The sequence below is a fragment of the Callospermophilus lateralis genome, chromosome 17 (genome assembly GCF_048772815.1).
Source record: "Callospermophilus lateralis isolate mCalLat2 chromosome 17, mCalLat2.hap1, whole genome shotgun sequence".
Taxonomy (NCBI): Eukaryota; Metazoa; Chordata; class Mammalia; order Rodentia; family Sciuridae; genus Callospermophilus; species Callospermophilus lateralis.
Window position 1 is genome coordinate 37,405,253 of NC_135321.1, and position 21,718 is coordinate 37,426,970.

The 21,718-nt window shown below is 34.1% G+C and overlaps 1 protein-coding gene across 1 annotated transcript in view; it reads left to right on the top strand.

Annotated features, from left to right (window-relative positions):
* The window catches only part of Ccdc178 (coiled-coil domain containing 178), a 349,129-nt gene that overhangs the window by 29,202 nt on the left and 298,209 nt on the right, over positions 1–21,718 (top strand). Inside the window, exons 6-8 of the mRNA XM_076836870.2 lie at positions 2,458–2,678; positions 8,405–8,547; positions 21,048–21,201. Coding sequence (XP_076692985.1) covers positions 2,458–2,678; positions 8,405–8,547; positions 21,048–21,201 — 518 coding nt within the window. The remainder of the gene's footprint in view (positions 1–2,457; positions 2,679–8,404; positions 8,548–21,047; positions 21,202–21,718) is intronic.

Consider the following 21,718-nt stretch of genomic DNA (forward strand, 5'->3'; position numbering starts at 1 on the left):
ATTATTTAAAGAGAAATCAGTAGCTTTTGTTGTATCAAAAAAGGACTAATTGATTATAAAAATGACTTTAGAATTTAAAAACCAAAAATAATAAATACAAAGAAAAATAAAAAAAAAACAATTACAAAATGGAAAAAAAATAATTTAAAATACTTTATTCAGAAGATAATACATGTAAAGGTTGGCTCATTAAAAGGAGACTAATGAAAAGGGTGAACATGGAGAACCAATTCCAAGGTCATTCAAAATCACAGAGGATGTACCCATGAGTGACATTTGGAATGAAATTACATAGAGATGTGGCACTAATCAATAGCAAAGAAAATATTAAGAACAAATTTATTAGAATATTGTTAAAATCTTGATGAACTGAATAATAAGTGCACAGAAAAATGGATTGTTGAATAGATAACCAAAATTTTCACATGGCCATTAATGGAAAGATTTTGACTCAAAAATGCCCTGACACGCAAATAAACCCTTCAGGGTCACTCCAGGTGAATTTGGGTTGGCACGAAATAATTACACACAGACAGAAAATACCTTTTTCTTTGGGTTCTGTGATGGCTCTGGACCTTAGGGGTCTGTTGGAAAAAAGAGAGAGCACCCCTCGAACACTGGTTTTATTTGGGGAGGCTGTTGGAAATAACATTCCATCCATATAAGGCAAAGGGATAATGTTACAAGGAACAGTCCACTCCCATTGAGTAACGCCCATTCCCAAAGCTTTGCTTCTCTACTGAAGGAGATGGGGATCCACCTGCTTCCAGGTCAAGGAAGCCAGTCTCCCCATTTCCATTGTTCAGAGCTAGGGGGCGCTCAACTCCTATGTGGCAGCTCCTGACACAAAAACTGAATTTTTTTTCCCCACAAAATAAAAGCATACATGTACACTAGAGAGATAGGGCTTTATATGTAACTTCAAAATTCTGTAAAGTCTTAAGAGAAAAGAAAGTGAAAAATTATATAAGAAGCTAGCATAAATTATAAATCAAGATTAGGTGAAGATGTACAAATATGAAAAATACATATATAACAAAGTGGAAAATAGTGAAAAATATACAATCAGAAGATACACAAAGCTAAGTATTGGCTCATTAAGAAGTCACTAATGGAAAGAGTAAATATGGAGAACCAAAATGGCAAGATGAATCATAGGGTAGCTTGTTTACCAGAATCAGTATGTCTATTGATCAGAATAAGTGGGAGTTTTACTAAAATAATTATTAATTTATAAACATGTTTTAATTTCTTTGGTGATGAATGAAGAAACAATGTGTTTTCTAATGCAATATTAAAACAACATTCTTTGGATTTAATAAGATTCACAGATAAGCATTAATCATGAATATAAATGTACAAAATAATCCTGTGGGGCTGGGGATGTGGCTCAAGCGGTGGCACGCTCGCCTGGCATGCGTGCGGCCCGGGTTCGATCCTCAGCACCACATACAAATAAAGATGTTGTGTCCGCCGAAAACTAAAAAATAAATAAATATTAAAATTCTCTCTCTATCTCTCTCTCTCTTAAAAAAAAAAAATAACAAAATAATCCTGTGAAGACATCAGCAAATTCCATCAATAAATCTCTTTAGAAAGATTAAAAGCAACAACAACAACAACTAACCTGCCTAGTTTTATTCTAAAAATGCAAGATTGGTTTAACATTAGGAGGTTAACACAATGAGGAAATCTTATTAGCTTAAAATTGCCTTGGTTGAAGGGACTTAATTAAATTTATAAAGTAATCAAAGGAAATTTCCATGTTAAAAATTTCAAACATTTTTATACAAAACAAAACATGTTTATCCATTGATTCAAATTCATTTTCTAGTTGTTGGATGGCATGTTGTTGTTTTCTTCCTTCAGGCCTTTCTTGGTTCATGTAGAGATTATTACTAGATTTATGCAGCTTATTTTACATTATAGTTTTGTTGTTGCAAAATCATTTTCAAGATATTCTTTATGAAAACATTTTTTTGTATATTAACTTTACAACAATTTTCAGCTGATTTTTTTTTGTGTTTTGTCATATAATTGTATCACCAGTAGTAATTCTTGCTTTTCCATTCTGATATTTGTAACTCCAATTTTATCACTTTAGATGTGGGTGGTTTTAGAAGGCCCCCACTCTTGCAATTTTTTTCACTTTGGAGCAGTTGCATACACAGAGTGCAGGTATACAATGATCAGTATATCTGCAGATCATGGCGAGTGTAATTTGTACTTAAACAATTATTAATTTATAAAACACATTTTAATTTGTTTAGTGGCGAATGAAGAAAGCACTGTATTTTATAATTTAATATTAAAATAATCCTTATTTTAGATTTAGATTTTAAGATTAGTAAGATTCACAAAGTAATTTCTGAAGCAAAAACGTCTCATTTTCAAAGATTTCCTTTTGTATCTGTTGTTTCAAAATCTGATTTTCTTTTGTTCTTGTTCTACATCTAGAACATGATGCTTACTTGAGAGACATTATGGAATTACAATGGCATCTGGAAGGCAGAATTCGTCAACTGGAACATGTGGAGAAACAAAAGACAAAGCTAGAAGAAGCCAACTCGAAGGTTCAAAGGGACATCGACTACATGCTTCAATATGGTCCTCTACTGCGATCAAAGCGGCAGCAGGAAGTCGAAGCTCTGAAGGAGCGTTCTCAAAAGGAAGCTGAGGTAAATGAATAACTGCATGGATATGCATCTCAGAAACTAGTGGTTAGTTATGCAAAAATATTTCTACCATAAGAAATTAACATATTTTTAAAGGTTTAATATTTTTTCTCCAAATTAACATGCTATTTATTTTTCTTAGATTTAATAGACTGTATACAGTATAATCTATTGGTACATTTTATCTATATTTTCTTCATTTATATTCATACCTAGGGAGATTAACATTAGTTAATTTACTAATGACATTTTGGAGATTCAAAGCAGCCTGATATATACTTTTTTACATATAAATAAATATATGTATATGTTTACATATATTTATATATATATATGTATTATATATATATATATATCTGTATTATATATATATATATCTGTATTTTATATATATATATATATATATATATATATATATATATATATATATATATATATATATATATATATATCTGTATTGTGGTGGGTCAGGGGTAACCAGGGATGGAAGCCAGGGGCTCTTAACTACTGAGCCAAGTTCCCAGCCCTTTTTTTAATATTTTATTTTGAGACAGGGTCTCTTGCTAAGTTGGTTATGCCTTGCTAAGTTGTTGAGGCAGGCTTTGAACTCGTGATCCTCCTGCCTCAGCTTTCCCAGGTGTTGAGATTACAGGTGTGTGCCACTGTGCCTAGACAGTCTGGTATTTTTTAAAGCCACAATTGAACTGAGGGAGATTACAAGTAGAATATATCAGTGATTTCATTGTTGATGAAAAAGTGTAAGTGAAAGGGTCTTTAATGATTAATTAACATTTACCTCTCCTATTGTGGGATCATATTATAGAAAAAAAACAATTTATTTATATCTATCACAAAAACTAAGCTTAAGTTTGTGTTATATTTATTTTTGATTATTTTAAAGTGTATAAAACAAGTTGTTCCATGTCTTTTGTGTTCACTTCAGCAGTTTCATTTCCACCCTCCTTTTGAAAGATAACTAATATAAATTTCATTATTTCTAGGAAAAATTTGAATAATTTATATAAAGATAATTTTAAAATCATCTATATCTTTAAATGGTATAAATAGTATCATAAATTTTACAACTGGGCAACTTGCTCTTTAATCTTTCATTGCCTTAGTTTAATCAAGCTACAATTGAGATACTCTGATTCACTTATTTTACTTGCTGTGATCCATCAAGTAGATACATCACAATTTATTACTAAGCATTTTCTCTCTTGGATGTTTATTTCCAAATTTTGCTGACACAACTGCTGATTTGACTTGAAACAATAATCATCTGTAAATGGGGTCCTCTCTAGGTGCATGTGAATTTTTTCTTAGCTATGTATTCTTAACTAGTAGCTACGTATTCTTTACTAGGATATGGATTATATTTATTTTTGATTTTATGGATAATACCAAGTTTCTCCTTGAAGTACCTGTAACAATTCACATTATTCTAGAAGTGACAGTGCCAAAGACGTCTCATGTTTCCACTGTGGGCAAGAATTCCCGTCCTTTCTTAGTAACTCATCTCTGCATGGCTGGGACGCAAAGTGTCAAATTATTTCCCAGTTCCCCCTTTTCCCATTGTGTTCTAATGATACAGAGGTAGAAATCATTGGATGGAGTTTTATGAAAATTCTTTGAAATAGACCAAATCACTCAAAGGAAGCACCTTTTAGAATTTTTCTCCACTTTCCAGCAACCTAGAATCTACATGATAACTACAGCTCTAATTTCCATTGTATGGCATGGAACAATTTTAGGAATGGAAGCCAGTTGTAGAGATGGCTGACAGACACAAAGGCAAAGGGGAACTTGAATCCATTTCTGTGAAAAAAAGGTACAACTGCATTCTCATGTAAGCAACTTACTTGGCTTATTTCTGTTACTTCCAGCTAAATGCAATCCTAACTGATTTTAGAACTCATATATTTTCCAACATTTTTATTGTCATACTTGAAAAAATTTGCCCACATGTGTTTAAATTAGTATCCCTTTGTTGTTTTAGTGTGCTTTTCTCCCATAGAGGAACTTGGCAACGTTGTAGGCAGGAGAAAGCAGAGTTTTTGGATGATTGGAAGACTAGGCAGGGTGTTGGGTGGGATCATATTGTAGAAAAAAATATGATCAACATATTCACCTAGCACACCAGGAAAAGAGTAAACTTTGTGTAAAGCCTATCAGAGTCACTATGATGGTTAATTTCATGTGTCAACCTGGTGGGGCCACAGGGCCCAGATTTTTGGCAAATCATTACTCTGGATGTTTCAGTTAAGAAGGTTTTTTTGGGTAAGATCAACATTTAAATCAGTGGATTTAGAATAATTACCCTTTATAATGTGGGTGGGCCTTACCCAATCAATTAAGCTCCTTAACATAATGTTGACCTACTCTGAGCAGCAAGGAGTTCTACCAGCACACTGCTTTTGGATTTTGACTGCAAATTTTGCCTGGGTCTCCAGCCTGTCAGCTTACACTACAGATTTTAGATTTCTACCTCTATAATTATGTGAGCCCCACAGAGTGGCTAATTTGAGTAATTTCAGTGGGCTCCAGAATATAGGCTCTCCCTACTTGTCTGGGGCCTGTTAGAGAATAGGACGGGTGTGTATATAGTGACCCAGAATGTGAGAACTCAGGAAGGGTTGGGGTGCAGATTAATGCATTGCCCACAGAGAGGAATGGCCAGTGGTTAGCCCAGGCCTCAGAACCAGGTAAGAAAATATAGCACACTGTGGATTCTGAGAAGTAAAATGTGTAATGTCCGGAATTCTGAAGGAAATAAGGAGTGTCCTGGTGAAGGCCTACTGTGGGTAGACATATGTGTCCTTGATTTTTACATTTTGGGTATCTGTGAGGCAAGACATTCCAATTTTCTTTACTCAAGGGAACAACTCGACTTACTTCCTCCCCCTGTATTGTGATTTTTTTTTGCTTTTGTTTGTTAGTTTGTTTGTTTTGTCCCTCCTCCACCACTTTCTTTTTTCTTCCCGTTTTGGAATTCTAGTTGCAGTCTGCATCTGCTAACCTCACACTGCAGACAATTCTAGGTAATTCTAGGAAAGGGAATGAGGGGCCCAGAGGCCTACTTGGAGGGCAGCCTTGTCTCTCAGGCTCTCCGTCTGTCCTACATAAATTTTCCCGTGTATAATATCATTTGATTTTTTTTTTTTTAATGTGAGGCATTTGCCAGAAATCTATTGAAGCTACACAATGCCTAAATAATGCTTGGGCCTAGTACTATTATGTCACAATATGATAGGGGTCTGGCATGGCAGACAATTGGGTTGTCACATTTCTGATTTTAGTAATTTGAGTTTCTTTCTTCATTTTTTTTCTAGATTGGTCTAACTAAATCTTTGCAAATTTTAGCTTTTCAAACACCAACTTTTGATATTTATTAACTCTATTGTTTTCCTATTCTCCATTTTATCTCTACTCTGATCTTTATCATTTCCTTTCTTCTGCTTTTGGGTTTAGCTTGCTACCCTTTTTCTTGTTTTTTGTTTGTTTTTGCTGGGGGTTTGTGTACATTATGGGAATGGGATCTTCCTTTTTAAATGTAACTATAGCTATGAATTTCTCTATGAACACAACTCTTATTGTATCTGATGAGTTTTGTTATGTTCTGTTTCATCTCTGTGTATCTCATTCATGCACACATGTGAATACAGGCACTATTATTATATTCATTTTGTAAATGAAAACCTGTGTCACAAAGGTTTAAAAAATTACACAAGATCTAAATAATAGACATAAGAGGGGTTGAACACAAGGACTCCTGCTACAGAACTTGTGCTCTGAAGAACTATTCTATCCTACCTTCCTACAGTCTCTGTACCTGTATTTCTCTTTCTCCCTGAGGAGGGGTTGATCCTCTCATTGTTCATAATTCTGCTTTTCATTTTTGAGTCTTGTCAGTTATGCTTGTTTTATAAATGAAAAATATTTTCTTTTTCTAAGGAATCACTTTTCTTCCACTCTGTTGTGGAGGTTTCGTGTTTCGTGCATGGCATTTATAACCTTTTGTAATAGCACCCATCAGCATTGTGGGGAATGACTTTCCCTCTGGTGTCCACCCATAATAGTTTCATCACAGTCCCTGGGTCCCACTGCAGAGGGCAAGACTCTCATTCATTTTGGCCCCTGAATATCTAGAAGGTGGGTAAGACCAGGAATGCAGGATATGGGGAGTGGCCCAGGGATGTGAGAACAGTAGAAGGAGAGTTGTTAGGTTCAAGGTAGTTGTATTAGGGTTCTTCAGAGAAACAGAACCAATAGGAGAGAAGGAGAGAAAGATAGAGATGGGTTTATTTTAATCCCCATTTACAAACATGAATAATCTTTCTCCATGTTGTCAATAAATAGTTAGGAATACAAATGGAAATTTTACATTATAAATAGTAGTCATTAAATATTTATTAAGAAATGTATAAAGGCAGACATGTAAGACTACAATTATAAATTCTTAGTGACAAAAATAAAGATATAATATGATATATATCTTTATTCTAAGAATATATATATATTCTAAGATAGGAAGGCTTACTATAATAAAAAAAAGTCAGACATTCCAAAATTTTTATATAAAGAAATCATTGAACTCTTAATAAAATTTACATGGTCAGCTTCTTCAGTCTGTCAATTTGAAAATTCTTTTAGAAAAAAATTATTTAAAACGTTGGAAAGGATTTTGAAACAAGAGTCCCTCTTGTTCTGTTGGTAAGAATACAAGTTGTTAGTCCTTTTCTGGAGAGGAAGGTAGCAACCAATATTTATAAAAAAACCTTAGCTTCTTGGTGTATTTTCCTTTAACAATACAGTTGAGGGAATTTTGAAGGTAGTGCAGTTTACTAATGAGTCTTCCATCACAGTAATGTTTAGGCTTTGCACTGCTCCTATGTTGTGCACATCAAGTTGTGTATGATGTACACATAGTTGACAATGAGCTGAGGGAGGTACAATGTGTGTATAAGGGAAGAGTATATAAAAATGATGTGTTTCAGAGGAAGGTACATAGATGATAGATAGACAGAGACACAGAAGGGCGTGTTGCAGAGGGAAAGGGAACTGTTTATGAAGTTTGTTAATGGATGAAACCAGTTAAGAATTAAATATTTTGTGAGGTATGGTGGCACATGCCTGTAATCCCAGTGGCTTAGGAGGCTGAAGCAGGAGGATCACAAGTTCAAAGCCAGCCTCAGCAAAAGCAAGGCGCGAAGCAATTCAGTGAGATCCTGTCTCTAAATAAAATACAAAATAGGGCTGGGGGTGTGGCTCAGTGGTTGAGTGCCCCTGAGTTCAATCCTCAGTACCCCCTGCCAAAAAAGTTAAATATTTTAAACTATTACACTGAGATAACAATGGTTATTTCTGGTTGAAGGAAGTACAGGTGCTTTTATTTTCTTTATTCATCTTTGTTCTCATATTGCTGTACAATGAAATATTATTTGCACAATGAAAACAACGAGAACAACTGTTTTGGAAGGTGAAAAGACAATGATTTTATTTTGGACATGTTAATCTGGATATTGAAGTTATTTTGTCAATAACTTATAGTGTGGATGCCCACCAGGGTAAAGGAAACCTGAAACTCCACTTTTGAAACAGTAGACTAAATATGGGAAGAAAATGTGTATGAAGAACTTTTTATCTAAGAAACAAATTCCCTAAGTTAAAGTTCTTTCTTTTAATTAACCATTAAATTAATATGTTAAAAAAGTACTTTTTACATCCAGGTAATGGAAATGTTCAGACAAGTTCATGAAACACTTGAAGAAGCTAAAGACGCCTTTGAAAATGCCAAATTGAAAGCTAAACAAGCTAAAGAAGAAATGGAAAAAGATATTTCCTGTGATAAAGCAAGCATAGAGAACTACAAGTAAGAATTTTGCACAAATACTACTTATAGCATTTAGAAATAAAATTCTAATTAAAAATGTTATATTACTGTTTTAAAAATTTCAGATAAAAAGAATATCTTTCTTATCAACAAGCTTATATATAAGTTTAAATATGCATATTTTATATATGCAAATTTATGTAAATTCCTAAAGCAGTATATGTCTATCATTTTCAAGTTTTTCATATAGATTGCCAACTTGTCTAAGGATATCAGCAATCTATATCTCTGCTATCCATGTACAAAAGTGACTACCTTGTATTTTTAAAAATGGGGGATATTAGTAAAATAAATATTACATACTAATGCATTAATTATAAATGTAGCACTTATTTAACTTTATTTGCTTAATAATAAAATGGAGTATTTAAAAGTTTATGTATTAATTATATTGGCATATTATTAATTGAGTACTTTTATCTTACAATTATTTTTGATGTATTTGTACTTGCTGGTTTTCTTCCACGTGCTTTCATTGGCTTTAAATTCTTTTTATTGCTCTGGGTGTCATAAAATTTCACTTTTTTTTAAAAAAATATTTTTTAGTTATAGATAGACACAATACCTTTATTTATTTATTTATTTATATTGGTACTGAGGATCAAACCCAGTGCCTCATACATGTAAGGCAAGCACTCTGTCACTGAGCCACAATCTCAGCCCAAAATTTCATTTTTTAAATTAACTCATTCACTATGGATTTTCAAATAAATATAAGCAAATGGAATGCAATTTGTACAAAATTCTATGAAATAGATAAAATCCATTTGTTAAGTTTCTTCTATTTCCTCACATTCAACATATAGTCAACAGGTACTTAAAGATTATCTATTATTTAATGGATAAGTCTCTTTTGTAACTCACTAGATCTGTTGTATTTTCATTATCATTCAATCTCATATATATTTTCTAATTTTCATCATGCATTTTTTTGACCTGTGGGTGATGAAAAATGTATTTAAATATATGTATTTAAAATTTTTCATTGTAAATTTCTAATTATCTTTTTATTATTGCTTTCCTGTTAAATTGTATTTTACTCAGAGAACATTATATAGATTTAACCCACTGAAAAAAAAGTCTTAACAGATGGTTCAGTGACATGGCACATACACACGCACACAGGTATAACATTTGATAGAAACATATATACATGTATATGTATGTATGTACATATGCTGTATACATATAAATATATTTTATTAAATATTCCTTATGTAATTGAATACAGCATTTATTCTTTATTTGTTGAGTGTTTTCAGTTATTTCTAGGGTCAAATTTTCTATTATAGAGATTAATTTTTGTACAACAACATTAGCATTTTCTGGTCCTTTTTCAAAATATAGGATCTCAGTCTCAACCCAAGCCTCCTGACTAAGGATCTGTACTTTTAAAAGATCCCAAGGTGATTTTGGAGAAGTACCATTCTGTGTTATTACTGATTTTTTTTTACTACTTTTCCTTCAAGTGTTGAGAAAGGACTACAAAATCACCCACAATGGTGGTATATCTGTCCATCTAATGTTTGGTGATTCCATCATGTATTTTGAAGCTATATTCTCAGGTGCATACAAGTATAAGTTATTATGTCTTCCTGGAATACTGACTGACACCTTCTTTGACTCTTGGAATTCTGTCTGTTCCCGATTGTCTTTATTTCCATTTTTTCTTGGGATATGTATTGCGCACAAGATTAGTAGTCAGAGGCTGTTGTGCTTCATTATGTGGAGCTGGTCAAGTTTTGCCTGTTTTCAGCTTCCCTTCTTGGCAGTACAAGGTGGGGCGGGTTGGAGGGTGTTGTCTGCTCCACTCATAGTGAGGGGGTCACTCCAGAGTTCTATTAGAGAAGTTCCCAGAGGCGGAGCTCCTGGAGCCTGAGTTTGGGTGTAGCTAGACCCAGGTGCCTTTTGATCTGAATCTTTTCCATCAGCACACCAATGGAGCACAGCTGCTTCTGATCCTTGCTGGGAGTCTGTACCCCTGGAATCTTCCCTGAGTTTACTTGTGTGATGGAAAAGCCAGTTCGTCACCCCCTCTGCTACCTGTATCCTGGCCTCTTGGACTCAGTCCCAAGTGCACATTCACTCCCCCATTCCCATGAGGTTCCCAGTGCTCCCTAGCTGATCCCGTGAACCATGGTGAGAGGCACCTGGGATCTCTTGGGTCTGAGTGTCCTGAATTCCCCTGGTTACAACACTGTTCGTGCCTGAATTTCACCTGGTTTTCTAGTCACACTCTGGGTTGTGTGGCGAGCATCTGCCAGGTCAGGATTTTAGACCTACCTGGAATTACACAAGTCTGGACACCTGGGTTTGGACCCACACCCACCGGCCTCCATAGTACAGTGGGAAAAGATGGTGACTCTTTAACTCTCCATGGGCTACTGGGAGCCCTGCAACATATTTCCCACATGAGAATATATTGTAGTTCACCCACTGGGGCAGTTTGACAAGGTTCTAGATCACTAATATCTCCATTTCAGGACACACCACAGTGCAACCTGAAATGCAGGTTTTCTTAGTCTCCCTCTTGGATTTGCCTGTGGTGGATCTGTATTGGTGGTCACCTGTGCCAGCAGTGGTCACAGTTAAAGAAATTTTAACTTTTAAAAAATTTTATTCTATCCAAACTTCTGAGTCCCTATGCTGTTCGGAGAGTCCAGTGTGAGATCCCAGTAAGATTTCTCTTTTCACCCACCTCAAAGAGAAGCTGTTTTCCCACTTTCCTGGACTCATACCACAGATCAGCTTGGAAAGTAACAGACTCTATTCTACCATCTTGATATTAAGCTCATTGTTTTCTTAATAGCTATAGTTAGTTCATTATTAATTTATTATTATTGTTGTTGTTGGGCTTGGATAGCTTCCTGCTGATGTAGGGAAGCCTTAGTTGAAATAACTGGGGAGATTTGGCTATAGGCCATGTTTCTCCAAAACTCTTTCTTGTTCTTGTTATAATAAGAGACTATAGAGAAAGCCAAGCTCGGCAACACATGAACTTCATAAGCCTCTGTTTGCATTACAGTTGCTAAAATCAAAAGGAAATGGCGAGTCAAATGCTGAGCCCAAAGGCAGAGTTAGAGGACCCTTCTAGGTGACATAAAAAACCAAGTGGATGTAGATAGGAATGAGGAATTAAAACCACAAATGCCCTTAATAAAACCATTAATACCCTTAATGTTTCATACTTTTTTAAAATTTTCATATATTGAAGATATAATTTGCATTTATATCACTATTTTAATTATTTATAATTTATTTCTCTCTATATACCTTTGTATACATATTCAGCCTTACATCGTTCTGTCCAGTACAAAACAGATCTTAGCTCAGTGTGATTACAAATGCAACAGTCTTCATATTTTTCCTTCTCAACATTAAATATAAAAACTATTAATTTCTTTAATATTTAATTAAACATTAAGGCATATTTTATTAATTCCTATACTCCTATTATTTATCATACTTCTTTCTCTGTTGATTTTCTTCTGACCTAAAATATATATTCCCACACTTCTATCAGAAGTATTAGTTACAAATTTATTTATTAAATACAATTCTAAAAACAATTCTAATTCTCTTATTGATTTTAATTATTTAAGAGTATACGCACATATAGAAAGGTGATTATGAGCATTAATATCAAGTGCACAGAATAAGGAATTTTTAAATATGTGTGTACTCATATAAACATTAACCAGATTAAGATATAAAACTTTCCTTCTCTATGCTGGAAGTTTTTCTTACTTTTCCTTCCATCTCTATACTATCTTCTACCCCACCCAAAAAGATATATAATAATTTTGATTTCTATTGCCTTGAGTTAATTTTGCCTGTTCTTGGATTCCATTTGAACATGCAGCATGTATACTTTGGTGTCTGTCCTCTTTTCACTCAATATACTATTATATTCACTCATGTCCTTGTGGGTCAATAAATTGTTTTTTTGTTATTACAGTGAGATAGTCTAAAGTGTAAAAATAATGTAATTTTTAATTCATTTTCCTATTTGTGGACTTTTGGATTATTTTCTCTTTCAGAATTTCATGGATAAAAATGCCATGAATATTCTTGAACCTTTGTTTCCTTGGATATAAGTGCTGATTTCTCCTGGGTGTTTACCAGGCACTGGGTTATGTTATGTTCTTACTAAAAGCATGTTTTTTTCAGCTTAGGAGGTAACTACTAAATTGCTTTCCAAAGTAGTTGTACCCCATTACAGTTCTACCAGCATCATACAGCATTTCCGCCTGCTCCATAACCTCATCAGCACTTTATATTGTTAGTCTCCTATGCAATGGTTTCTTCTTACTGTTTTAATTTGAATTTACCAGAAAGGTAATGATACCAAACTCCTTTATATTATTTATTGGCTATTTTGATGTCCTCTTGCATGACAGACCATAAAAACTTATGTCACTTTTTTCCCTATATATTTTTCTTATGATTTGGGAGGAAATCTTCATGTATTTTCATGTACTCCCTTAGATATATGTGTTATAAATATCTTCTCCAAGTCTGTGGCATGACTTTACATTTTTTCCATCATTTTTTTTTGTTATGAAATTTATTAATCTTAGTGATGTTCCATTTGTCAATTTTTTGATAACGATTTTTCTAGAACAATTTTAAATAAAACTTGGTGTCAGTCTATAAAATATTCTGTTTTCTATCTACTTATCATCTATCTTTAATTATTTATTTTTGGATCAATGTCTGTACTAATACCAAACTTTTCTAGTTAATGTAGTTCTAAACTAAGTATTATAACCTAGTGGTTTAAACCAGGGAATTTTATTATTGTTCTTTAAGATTATCTTGGCTCTTCTGGATTTTTTTTCTTCATGACACAGAATCTAGTTTATTAATTAAAAACAAGTAAACCAAAAGAGCAAAAAACAACTGACTGTGAGGTTTAATTGACCTTGCATTATTATTTCACTTTCTAATTATTTACTGTTAGTTGTTTCAGCTTCCTGTACCTGCCCAAACAGATAAACACGAATTTTATGGCCTAAACAAATAGAAATTTTGTTTTCTTACAGTTCTAAAGCCAGATGTCTAAAATTAGCTGAAATGAACATGTCAACTTGGTGCCCTACCCTTGGAAGTAGTAGGGGGAAATGTGTTCCTTGTTTTTTTCATCTCCAAACTTTAAGGCCAATATCTTCAAACCTCTCTCTGCTATATAAACCTTCATATCACCTCATTTGTGTGTGCATGTGTGTGTGTGTGTGTGTGTACAGGCACATGCAGGTGTGGTAAAATCTCCCTCTGTTCTTCATTTGTTGCTCACCTAGGAAATCCAGGATAACCTCTTCATCTCAAGCTCCTTAACACCTGCAAAGACACCCCTCCTCTTTGTGCCATCTGTTATGGTTTAGATATGAGGTGTCACCCAAAAGCACATGTGTAAGGTAATGCAAGAAAGTTTAGAGGTGAAATTATTGGGTTAGGAGAACCTTAATGTATTAAGTATACTAATCCCCTGATATGTATTAACTGGGAGTTTAATCCTCTGCTATGGTATTCTGGCCCAAAGCAATGGAGTTAGCCTTTTGTGGACTAAGATCACTGAAACTGTGAGTGCCAAATAAACTTTTCCTCCTCTAAATTTTTTCTTGTCTGGTCTTTCATCACAATGGTGAAAAGGCTGACTAAAACAGGAATTGTTACTATGAAATGGGTTTGTTGCTGTGATTTAACTTAATATGTTTCAAAGGCCTTTGGAACTTGTTTATAGGGAAAAAGACTTCTTAAAAGCTTAGAGATGCGATCTGGAAAAGCTTTGAAATGTAAGTGGAGCTTAATGAGAAATTCTGGTGGGAGCTCAGAAGATGGGAATGCCAATAGACTGTAGACAGTGAAGACTGGGCCCATGAGGTTTCAGAGGATGAAGAGGACTCCATTGGAAATTTGACTAGATGTCATTCATATTACATTCTGGCAAATGAGTTGTCTACATTTTTCTTTTTTGTCCTGAGACTTTCAATGGAACTCAATTTAAAGGTGATGGACTAATTAATCCAGCAGAAGAAATGTCAAAGCAACACAGCATTCAGGTGGTGACATGAATATCAATGGCAACTTTCAGACAAGTTTACTATGATAATCAGGAGCACAAAGCAAGGCGGAAAGATTTGAGAATGTTGCAATTTGACCAGAAAAATGGGAGTAAAACTGGGACAAAGCAAGGTGTGGTTGTAAAGACATTACTGCCACTAAAAAGATGCTGAATACTTTACCCAGAGACAATAAGAAAGATGGCTTGAGAGCAGCAATTGGCAAGACCACACCCATCTCAGTCTCAAGGATATAAAAGTAAAACTTCCTTTGAGAACAAACTATTGGGGCACACTTCTTGAACAGCAGGGCCTAGGAAGTTGTCTCACTATATTCAACTGCCCAGGTACTCAGAGGTAGCTGTAGCCTTGGTCCTAGGAGTCTTGGCTATTGCTCTAGATGGCAGCAGACCTTGGCATCAACCATGTGGTGCTGGTTCTGCAGGAATGCAGAATGCTGGAGTTAAGAGTCATGGAGGTTTCCACCAAGATTTCAAAAGAAGGTCTGGGAGGTCAGGAAAAATGTTCAGAGTACTTGCACGTTGCCCTTACAAAGTTGACAAATGAAGAAGTGAGGAGCAAATCAAAGCTTAGAGAAAACCTCATGGTTAAGAGATGGTAGTAACAGAGGATATTTGCTGAGGAAAGCTGTAGGAACAGAGCAGAAACAAGCCAAGAGAGAAGTCATGTGGGCTGCCACCAGCAAGGGCATAGGGGCAGAGCTGGAGCCCTTTAGAGAGAACAGTGCTGTGGCACCACACAGTGCCATCTGCCCCAGATTCTAGACATGGAACTACAGAACTTTTTACCCAGTTGAATTTTGTCCTTTCTTTGATCCCATCCCTTTGTCTATGCCCCTTTTTGTCCAATTTGTAATAGAAATGTTTACTCTATATCTTTATACATTTGACATATGTAACTTGCTTTTGATCTTTAAAGGGTAAAATAGCTAAGAGTTTAGTTTGCCTTTAGTCTCAGAGACTTTGGACTTGGACTTTTGAAAATAGACTAAATGTATTTTGCATTGTGAGATGGGTCAAGGGTGGGATATTATGGTTTAGATATGAGATGTCCCCCAAAACTCATGTGTAAGACAATGTAAGAAAGTTTAGAGATAAAATGAGTGGGTTTTGAAGGCTTTAACATAATCAGTGCATTAATCCACTGATGTGAAATAACTGAGGGGTAGCTGTAGTCAGATGAGGAGTGACTAAAAGACATGAGTCACTGGAGGGCATGACTTTAGGGGTTTATAGTTTGTAAATAGTAAGGAGAACTTTTTCTGCTTCCTTATTGCTCTGTTCTGAGCTGGTTTCTTTCCTCTGCCACAATGTTCTGCCTTATCTCAGGCCTAGAGTAATGAAGTTGGCCATCAGTGAACTGAGACCACTGAAATTGTGAATGCCAAATAAACTTTTCCTCCTCGAAAATTGTTCTTGGGTCTTTTTTATCACAGCAGCAAAAAAAGTTGAAACACCATCTTACCTAATGCCCACTAGTTTCAATGATTAGTATATAGATATTTCTGGGGGGATTTTTCAGTTTATTAGATACACTACTACATAGAAACTCAGATTTTAATGTATATTAAATTCAGTGGCCCTACTTATTCATGTATCCAAACTGTTTATAAATTTTTAAATATTTTTACACTTAAATTTTTAAAAATTTGCAAATTTTTAATATGGATTTTTCTACCTATGATCATGAAACTAATATCATGTAATTGTTTTTTGTCACATTTTGTTATCATGGTTTTGTTTGCATTCATTAATATTTTTATATTTGCTCAGATTTTACATATCTGACAATAACTATTTTCCTTTTTGTTATTAATCTTTTATTTCCTTATATCACTGGCTAAGTATTTCATGAAATATTAAATAAAAGTGCTAATGACAAAAAAGTTAAGATGTCTGTGTCTTTTTTCTCAATCTCTGTGAGAAGTGGATCAGTATTTCAATATTAATTATCATGATTGATGATGTTATGGTTTGGATCTGAAATATTCCTCAAAGGCTTACATGTTAAAGATATGGTCCCCAATATAGCAATGTTCAGAAATGGGCTTTTCAGAAGTAATTGAATCATGCATTCTCTACACCTCATCAATATCTTGATTAATCCCTTGATGGAGTCATAGCAGAATGGACCTTTGGAAGGTAGTTGAAACTGTAGGAGGTTGGATTTAGTTGAAGGTAATGGATCCTTGGGGTCATGACCCTCCATCATAATATTGTGCCTCACCACAGGCTTAAAGCAATGGAGCTATTCGACTATGGACTGAAACCTCTGAAACCATGAGCCAAAGTAAATGTTTCCCTCTTTGATTTGCTCAGGTCTTTTGTCACAGCAATACAAAGCTGACTAACAAGGAGATGATAGATGTGTATATGCCATTTCCAATATTAACTAAATTTTCTTTTTTCTAGTTGGCCTGACTAAGGTGCAAATAAGTTTTAGGTGTTATTAATTTCTTGGTACATTTATTTAGATGATAGTACTTTTTCACTTTTATTCTGTGAATGTAATAAATTAGATTAATTTTCAAACGTTAGAGAAATACAACATTCATGAAATAGATCCACTTAACCAAAATGTAGTGAATTTTGGATATATCTCCGGTTAAATTTGCTTTTTTTAAATATGGCTTTTTCTATCTATGATCATGAAACTAATGTCATGTAATTTTTTCATTGTCACATTTTGCTATCATGATTTTATTTGCTTCTTGCTTTATCAAGTGTTGCTCTTTATATGTTTTCTCATGTAATTTATATAAAATCAGCATTATTTCTTCCATAGTGTTTTGATTATTATTTCACTAGAAAAGCCTCCTCTGTGTGTGTGTGTGGCAGGGGGGAGAGGGAGGGGGGGAGAAGTTAGGATGATTCCTTTAAGAGATATGGTATATTCATATTTTCTGTGTTTTATGTCAGTCTTGGTGAGTCAGTCATGCAGGTCCATTTTATCCAAGCTTTGCTTTTTATTTGTAAATAATTACAGACTCATAGAAACCTTGGAGTCCTGTACACCCTTTTCCTACCTTCTCCCATGGGAAGATCATATAGATTAAAATTATTGTATTATATCAAAACCAGGACTAGGTCTTGTTGGCCTAGGCCCTATTGTGTTTTCATCTTAATCCATATGCAACAAAATGAAATTAAACCCCTGTCTCTCACCATGCGCAAAACTCAACTCAAAATGGATCAAGGACTTAGGAATACAATCAGAGACCTTAAATCTGATAGAAGAAAAAATAGGCCCTAATCTCCATCATGTGGGATTAGGCCCCAACTTCCTTCATAAGTCTCCTGTGGCACAAGAATTAAAATCAAGAATCAATAAATGGAATGGACTCAAACTAAAAAGTTTCTTCTCAGCAAAAGAAACAATCTGTGAGGTAAATAGAGAGCCTACATCTTTGGAGCAAATCTTTACCCCACACACATCAGATAGAGCACTAATCTCTAGGGTATATAAAGAACTCAAAAAGGTAGACACCAAAAAAAAAAAAAAAAAAAAAAAAAAAAAAAAAAAAACCAAATAACCCAATCAATAAATGGGCCAAGGACCTGAAGAGACACTTTTCAAAAGATGATGTACAATCAATCAACAAATATATGAAAAAATGTTCATTAGCAGTTAGAAAAAATGTTCACTAGCAATTAGAAAAATACAAATCAAAACCACTCTAAGATTTCATCTCAACTCCAGTCCAAATGGCAGCTATATTATGCATATAAACAAGAATGAGTGTTGGTGAGGAAGTGTGAAAAAAGTCACACTCATACACTGCTGGTGGGACTGCAAATTACTGCAGTATGGAGTTTTGGAAAGCAGTATGGAAAGCAGTATGGAGATTTCTTGGAAAATTGGGAATGGAACCACCATTTGACCCAGCTATCCCTCTCCTCGGTCTATACCCAAAGGTCATAAAAAAAGCATACTACAGGGACACAACCACATCAATGTTTATAGCAGCACAATTCACAATAGCTAAACTGTGGAGCCAACCTAGGTGTCCTTCAATAGATGAATGGATAAAAACCTGTGGCATATATACATAATGGAATATTACTCAGCAATAAAAGAGAATAGAATCATAGCATTTGCAGGTAAATGGATGGAGTTAGAGAAGATAATGCTAAGTGAAGTTAGCCAATCCCCAAAAAACAAATGTTGAATGTTTTCTTTGCTATAAGGAGGCTGATTCATAGTGGGATAGGGAGCAGGAGTATGGGATGAATAGATGAACTCTAGATAGGGCAGGAAGGGGAGGGGAAGGGAGGGGGCATGGGATTATTAATGATGGTGGAATGTGATGATCATTATTATTCAAAGTACAGGTATGAAGACACGAATTGGTGTGAATATACGTGGTGTATACAACCAGAGATATGAAAAATTGTGCTCTATATCTGTAATAAGAATTGTAATGCATTCTGCTGTCATATATAAATAAAAAATAAGCAAAAATTTAAAAAAAAAACATGCTCTTGTGTGTGTGTGTAATTATAAATAGTTTTAACTTTTCTATAGATTCGGTAACCACTAGCACAATCCATATATAAAACATCTGCCCTGCCGTCCTTTACATTTATACCCCTTGCCCTTTCTCTGTCTCCTGACAATCACTGATCTTTTCTGTCTTCATAGTTTTTTTTTTTTCATTTTGACAGTGTTATATAAATGAAATCATACAGATGTAACCTTTTGATTTTTGCCTTTTTTCAATAAGTGTAATGGCATTGAGATCAATTTGGGTTGTTGGATGTATCAAGAATTTATTCCTTTTCATTACTGAGTGGGATTTCATTGTACAGGTGTACTGGAGTTCGTTTATCCAGTCAACCTTTGAGAGACATTTAGTTTGTTTACAATTCTATGCTATTATGAGTAAAATCTATATGGATATTTATGTACAAGTGTGTGAACGTAAGTTTTCATTTCTCTGGGATAAATATCTAAGAGGGTGATTTTTTGGATGTGTGTTAAGTATCAATTTAGTTTTATAAGACACTGCCAAGCTTTTTTCCAGAATCACTTTACCATTTTATCTTTACATCAACAATGTATGAGACAGTTTTTTTCACAATAGACCACTTCTTACATTCTTTTAGCCATTATAGTAGATATGTAGTGATAACTCATTATAGTTTTAATTAACATTGAACTTGAAAAATCTATTCATGATTTCATTTATTATTGTATTCTCTCTTTTGTGAAGCATCTCTCCAAGCATTTTACCTATTTTCTAATTGCACTGTTAGTTTTCATATGGTCGAATATAAAGGATCCTTTGTATATTGAGGATGAAAATTTTTTATCAGATATGTGATTTGCAAATATTTTTATGTTTTATAAAATGTTTGTCCTTTCATTACTTTATGAAGGTATTTTATAGTACAAAAGTTTTTAATTTTGATGAAATTCAGTTTACCAATTCTTCCTTTTATGGTTCACGTCTTTGGTGTCTTAACTCTAAAATCACAAATATTTTTCTCCTAAATTTTTTTTCTAAAAATACTATGTTTATATTTTATATTTAGACACATGAACATTTTTTAGTTCAATTGTGTGGGGAGTGTGAGATTTAGTCACAGTTTCATTTTTTTTTCCTTTTTGCCTGTGATTATCCAATTGTTCTAAAACCAAATGTCTAATTGTTTACAATTAATTGTGTTTATAATTTTATCACATTAGTTGATATATTTGTGTAGATGTATTTCTGGGTCTTTTATTTCATTCCATTGATATGTATGTCTACTATTCTTCAATATAACACCTTCTTACTGTGCTATATAATAATTCTTAACAATAGAGTTTTTTTTTTCATTTTATTCTTTTACCTTTATTCTGACTGAGCAGATATGAGAATTATGAAATTTAGTGGAGACAAGCATAGTAGCAAATTTTTACTCCAAAAAAATCCTCAAAAGGTTTAGGGATTGCTGGTATCGACTTCAACCGGGAATGAGTATAGAGGAACAACTAAAGTACACCTCCATTGCATGACACTAGGCATTGTCCACTTCACTAGAAAAAGTCTGTAGTTAATTCTCAGGACTAGGAGTAATAGAGGTCATTGAAGGAAGAAAAATTAATTTCAAAAGAAGGAAACTTAGCCAAACCTACCTATAAATTTTGAATGTTGAGTCTTCCCACCTGTATTACCCAGACATGGAAAGGTAAAGAAGAATCTTATTCTTGTCTAATTGCTGCTTTAGGTTTTGTTTTTGTGCCAAAATTTTGTCTTTCAGTTTAAGTTGACTCAACCCATGTAATCAGAGTTGATGCATAAGAAACTGGGCCTGGGTAATTTTCAAAATAAATTCCTTTGATTCATAGTAAGTCAGAAGATAAATATCATTTTTCTTTTCAATGTGGATAAAATCAACTGTTTTCTCTTAGGAAAGACCTGGTTAAACTTAACAATTTATTTATTCGCTACTCTACATCAATAAAAAACACTAATATTCATATAGAAGAAAAACAAGAGATAATGAATGAGACATTGAAAGAAACAAAGTCATCAAAAGAAGAAATGGCTGCTTTGTCAAAAACCGTGAGTTTTTCATATTTAATCATAAAAATAGTGATTTGGTTTTGAGTGATGAGTAGTAAGTTTTCTCTGTCAATAACTCAATAGCATGTAGCCAGTTTTCTGCTCATGTTATTTTTCTATTGTTGCATAAAAAAAATTACCACAACTCTAGTAGCTTAAAATCATCACTGTTTATTCTCTTGATCTCTGTCTGAAGTCTGGGCCTGGTATGGCTCAACAGGTTCCTCTGCTCCAGGTCTGGCAAGACTGAAATCAAGGCTCCAGCACCCCTTCATTTTTTTCTGGAGATCCTGGAATGAATCTGCTTTGGGGCTGAGGTTCTTGTTTCCTTTGTGGCTGGCTGAAATCTCCTCTAAAACCAGCAATGGTGTGTTGAGTCCTTCTTCTGCTTGGAACCACATTGAACTCCCAGTATGATGGCATCTGTCCTGAAGACGAAACTTTCTTTTGTCATATCTCATTCACTGTAGTAAAAGTGAATAGTAAAATAATTAAATGAAATAATAGTATAGTAAAA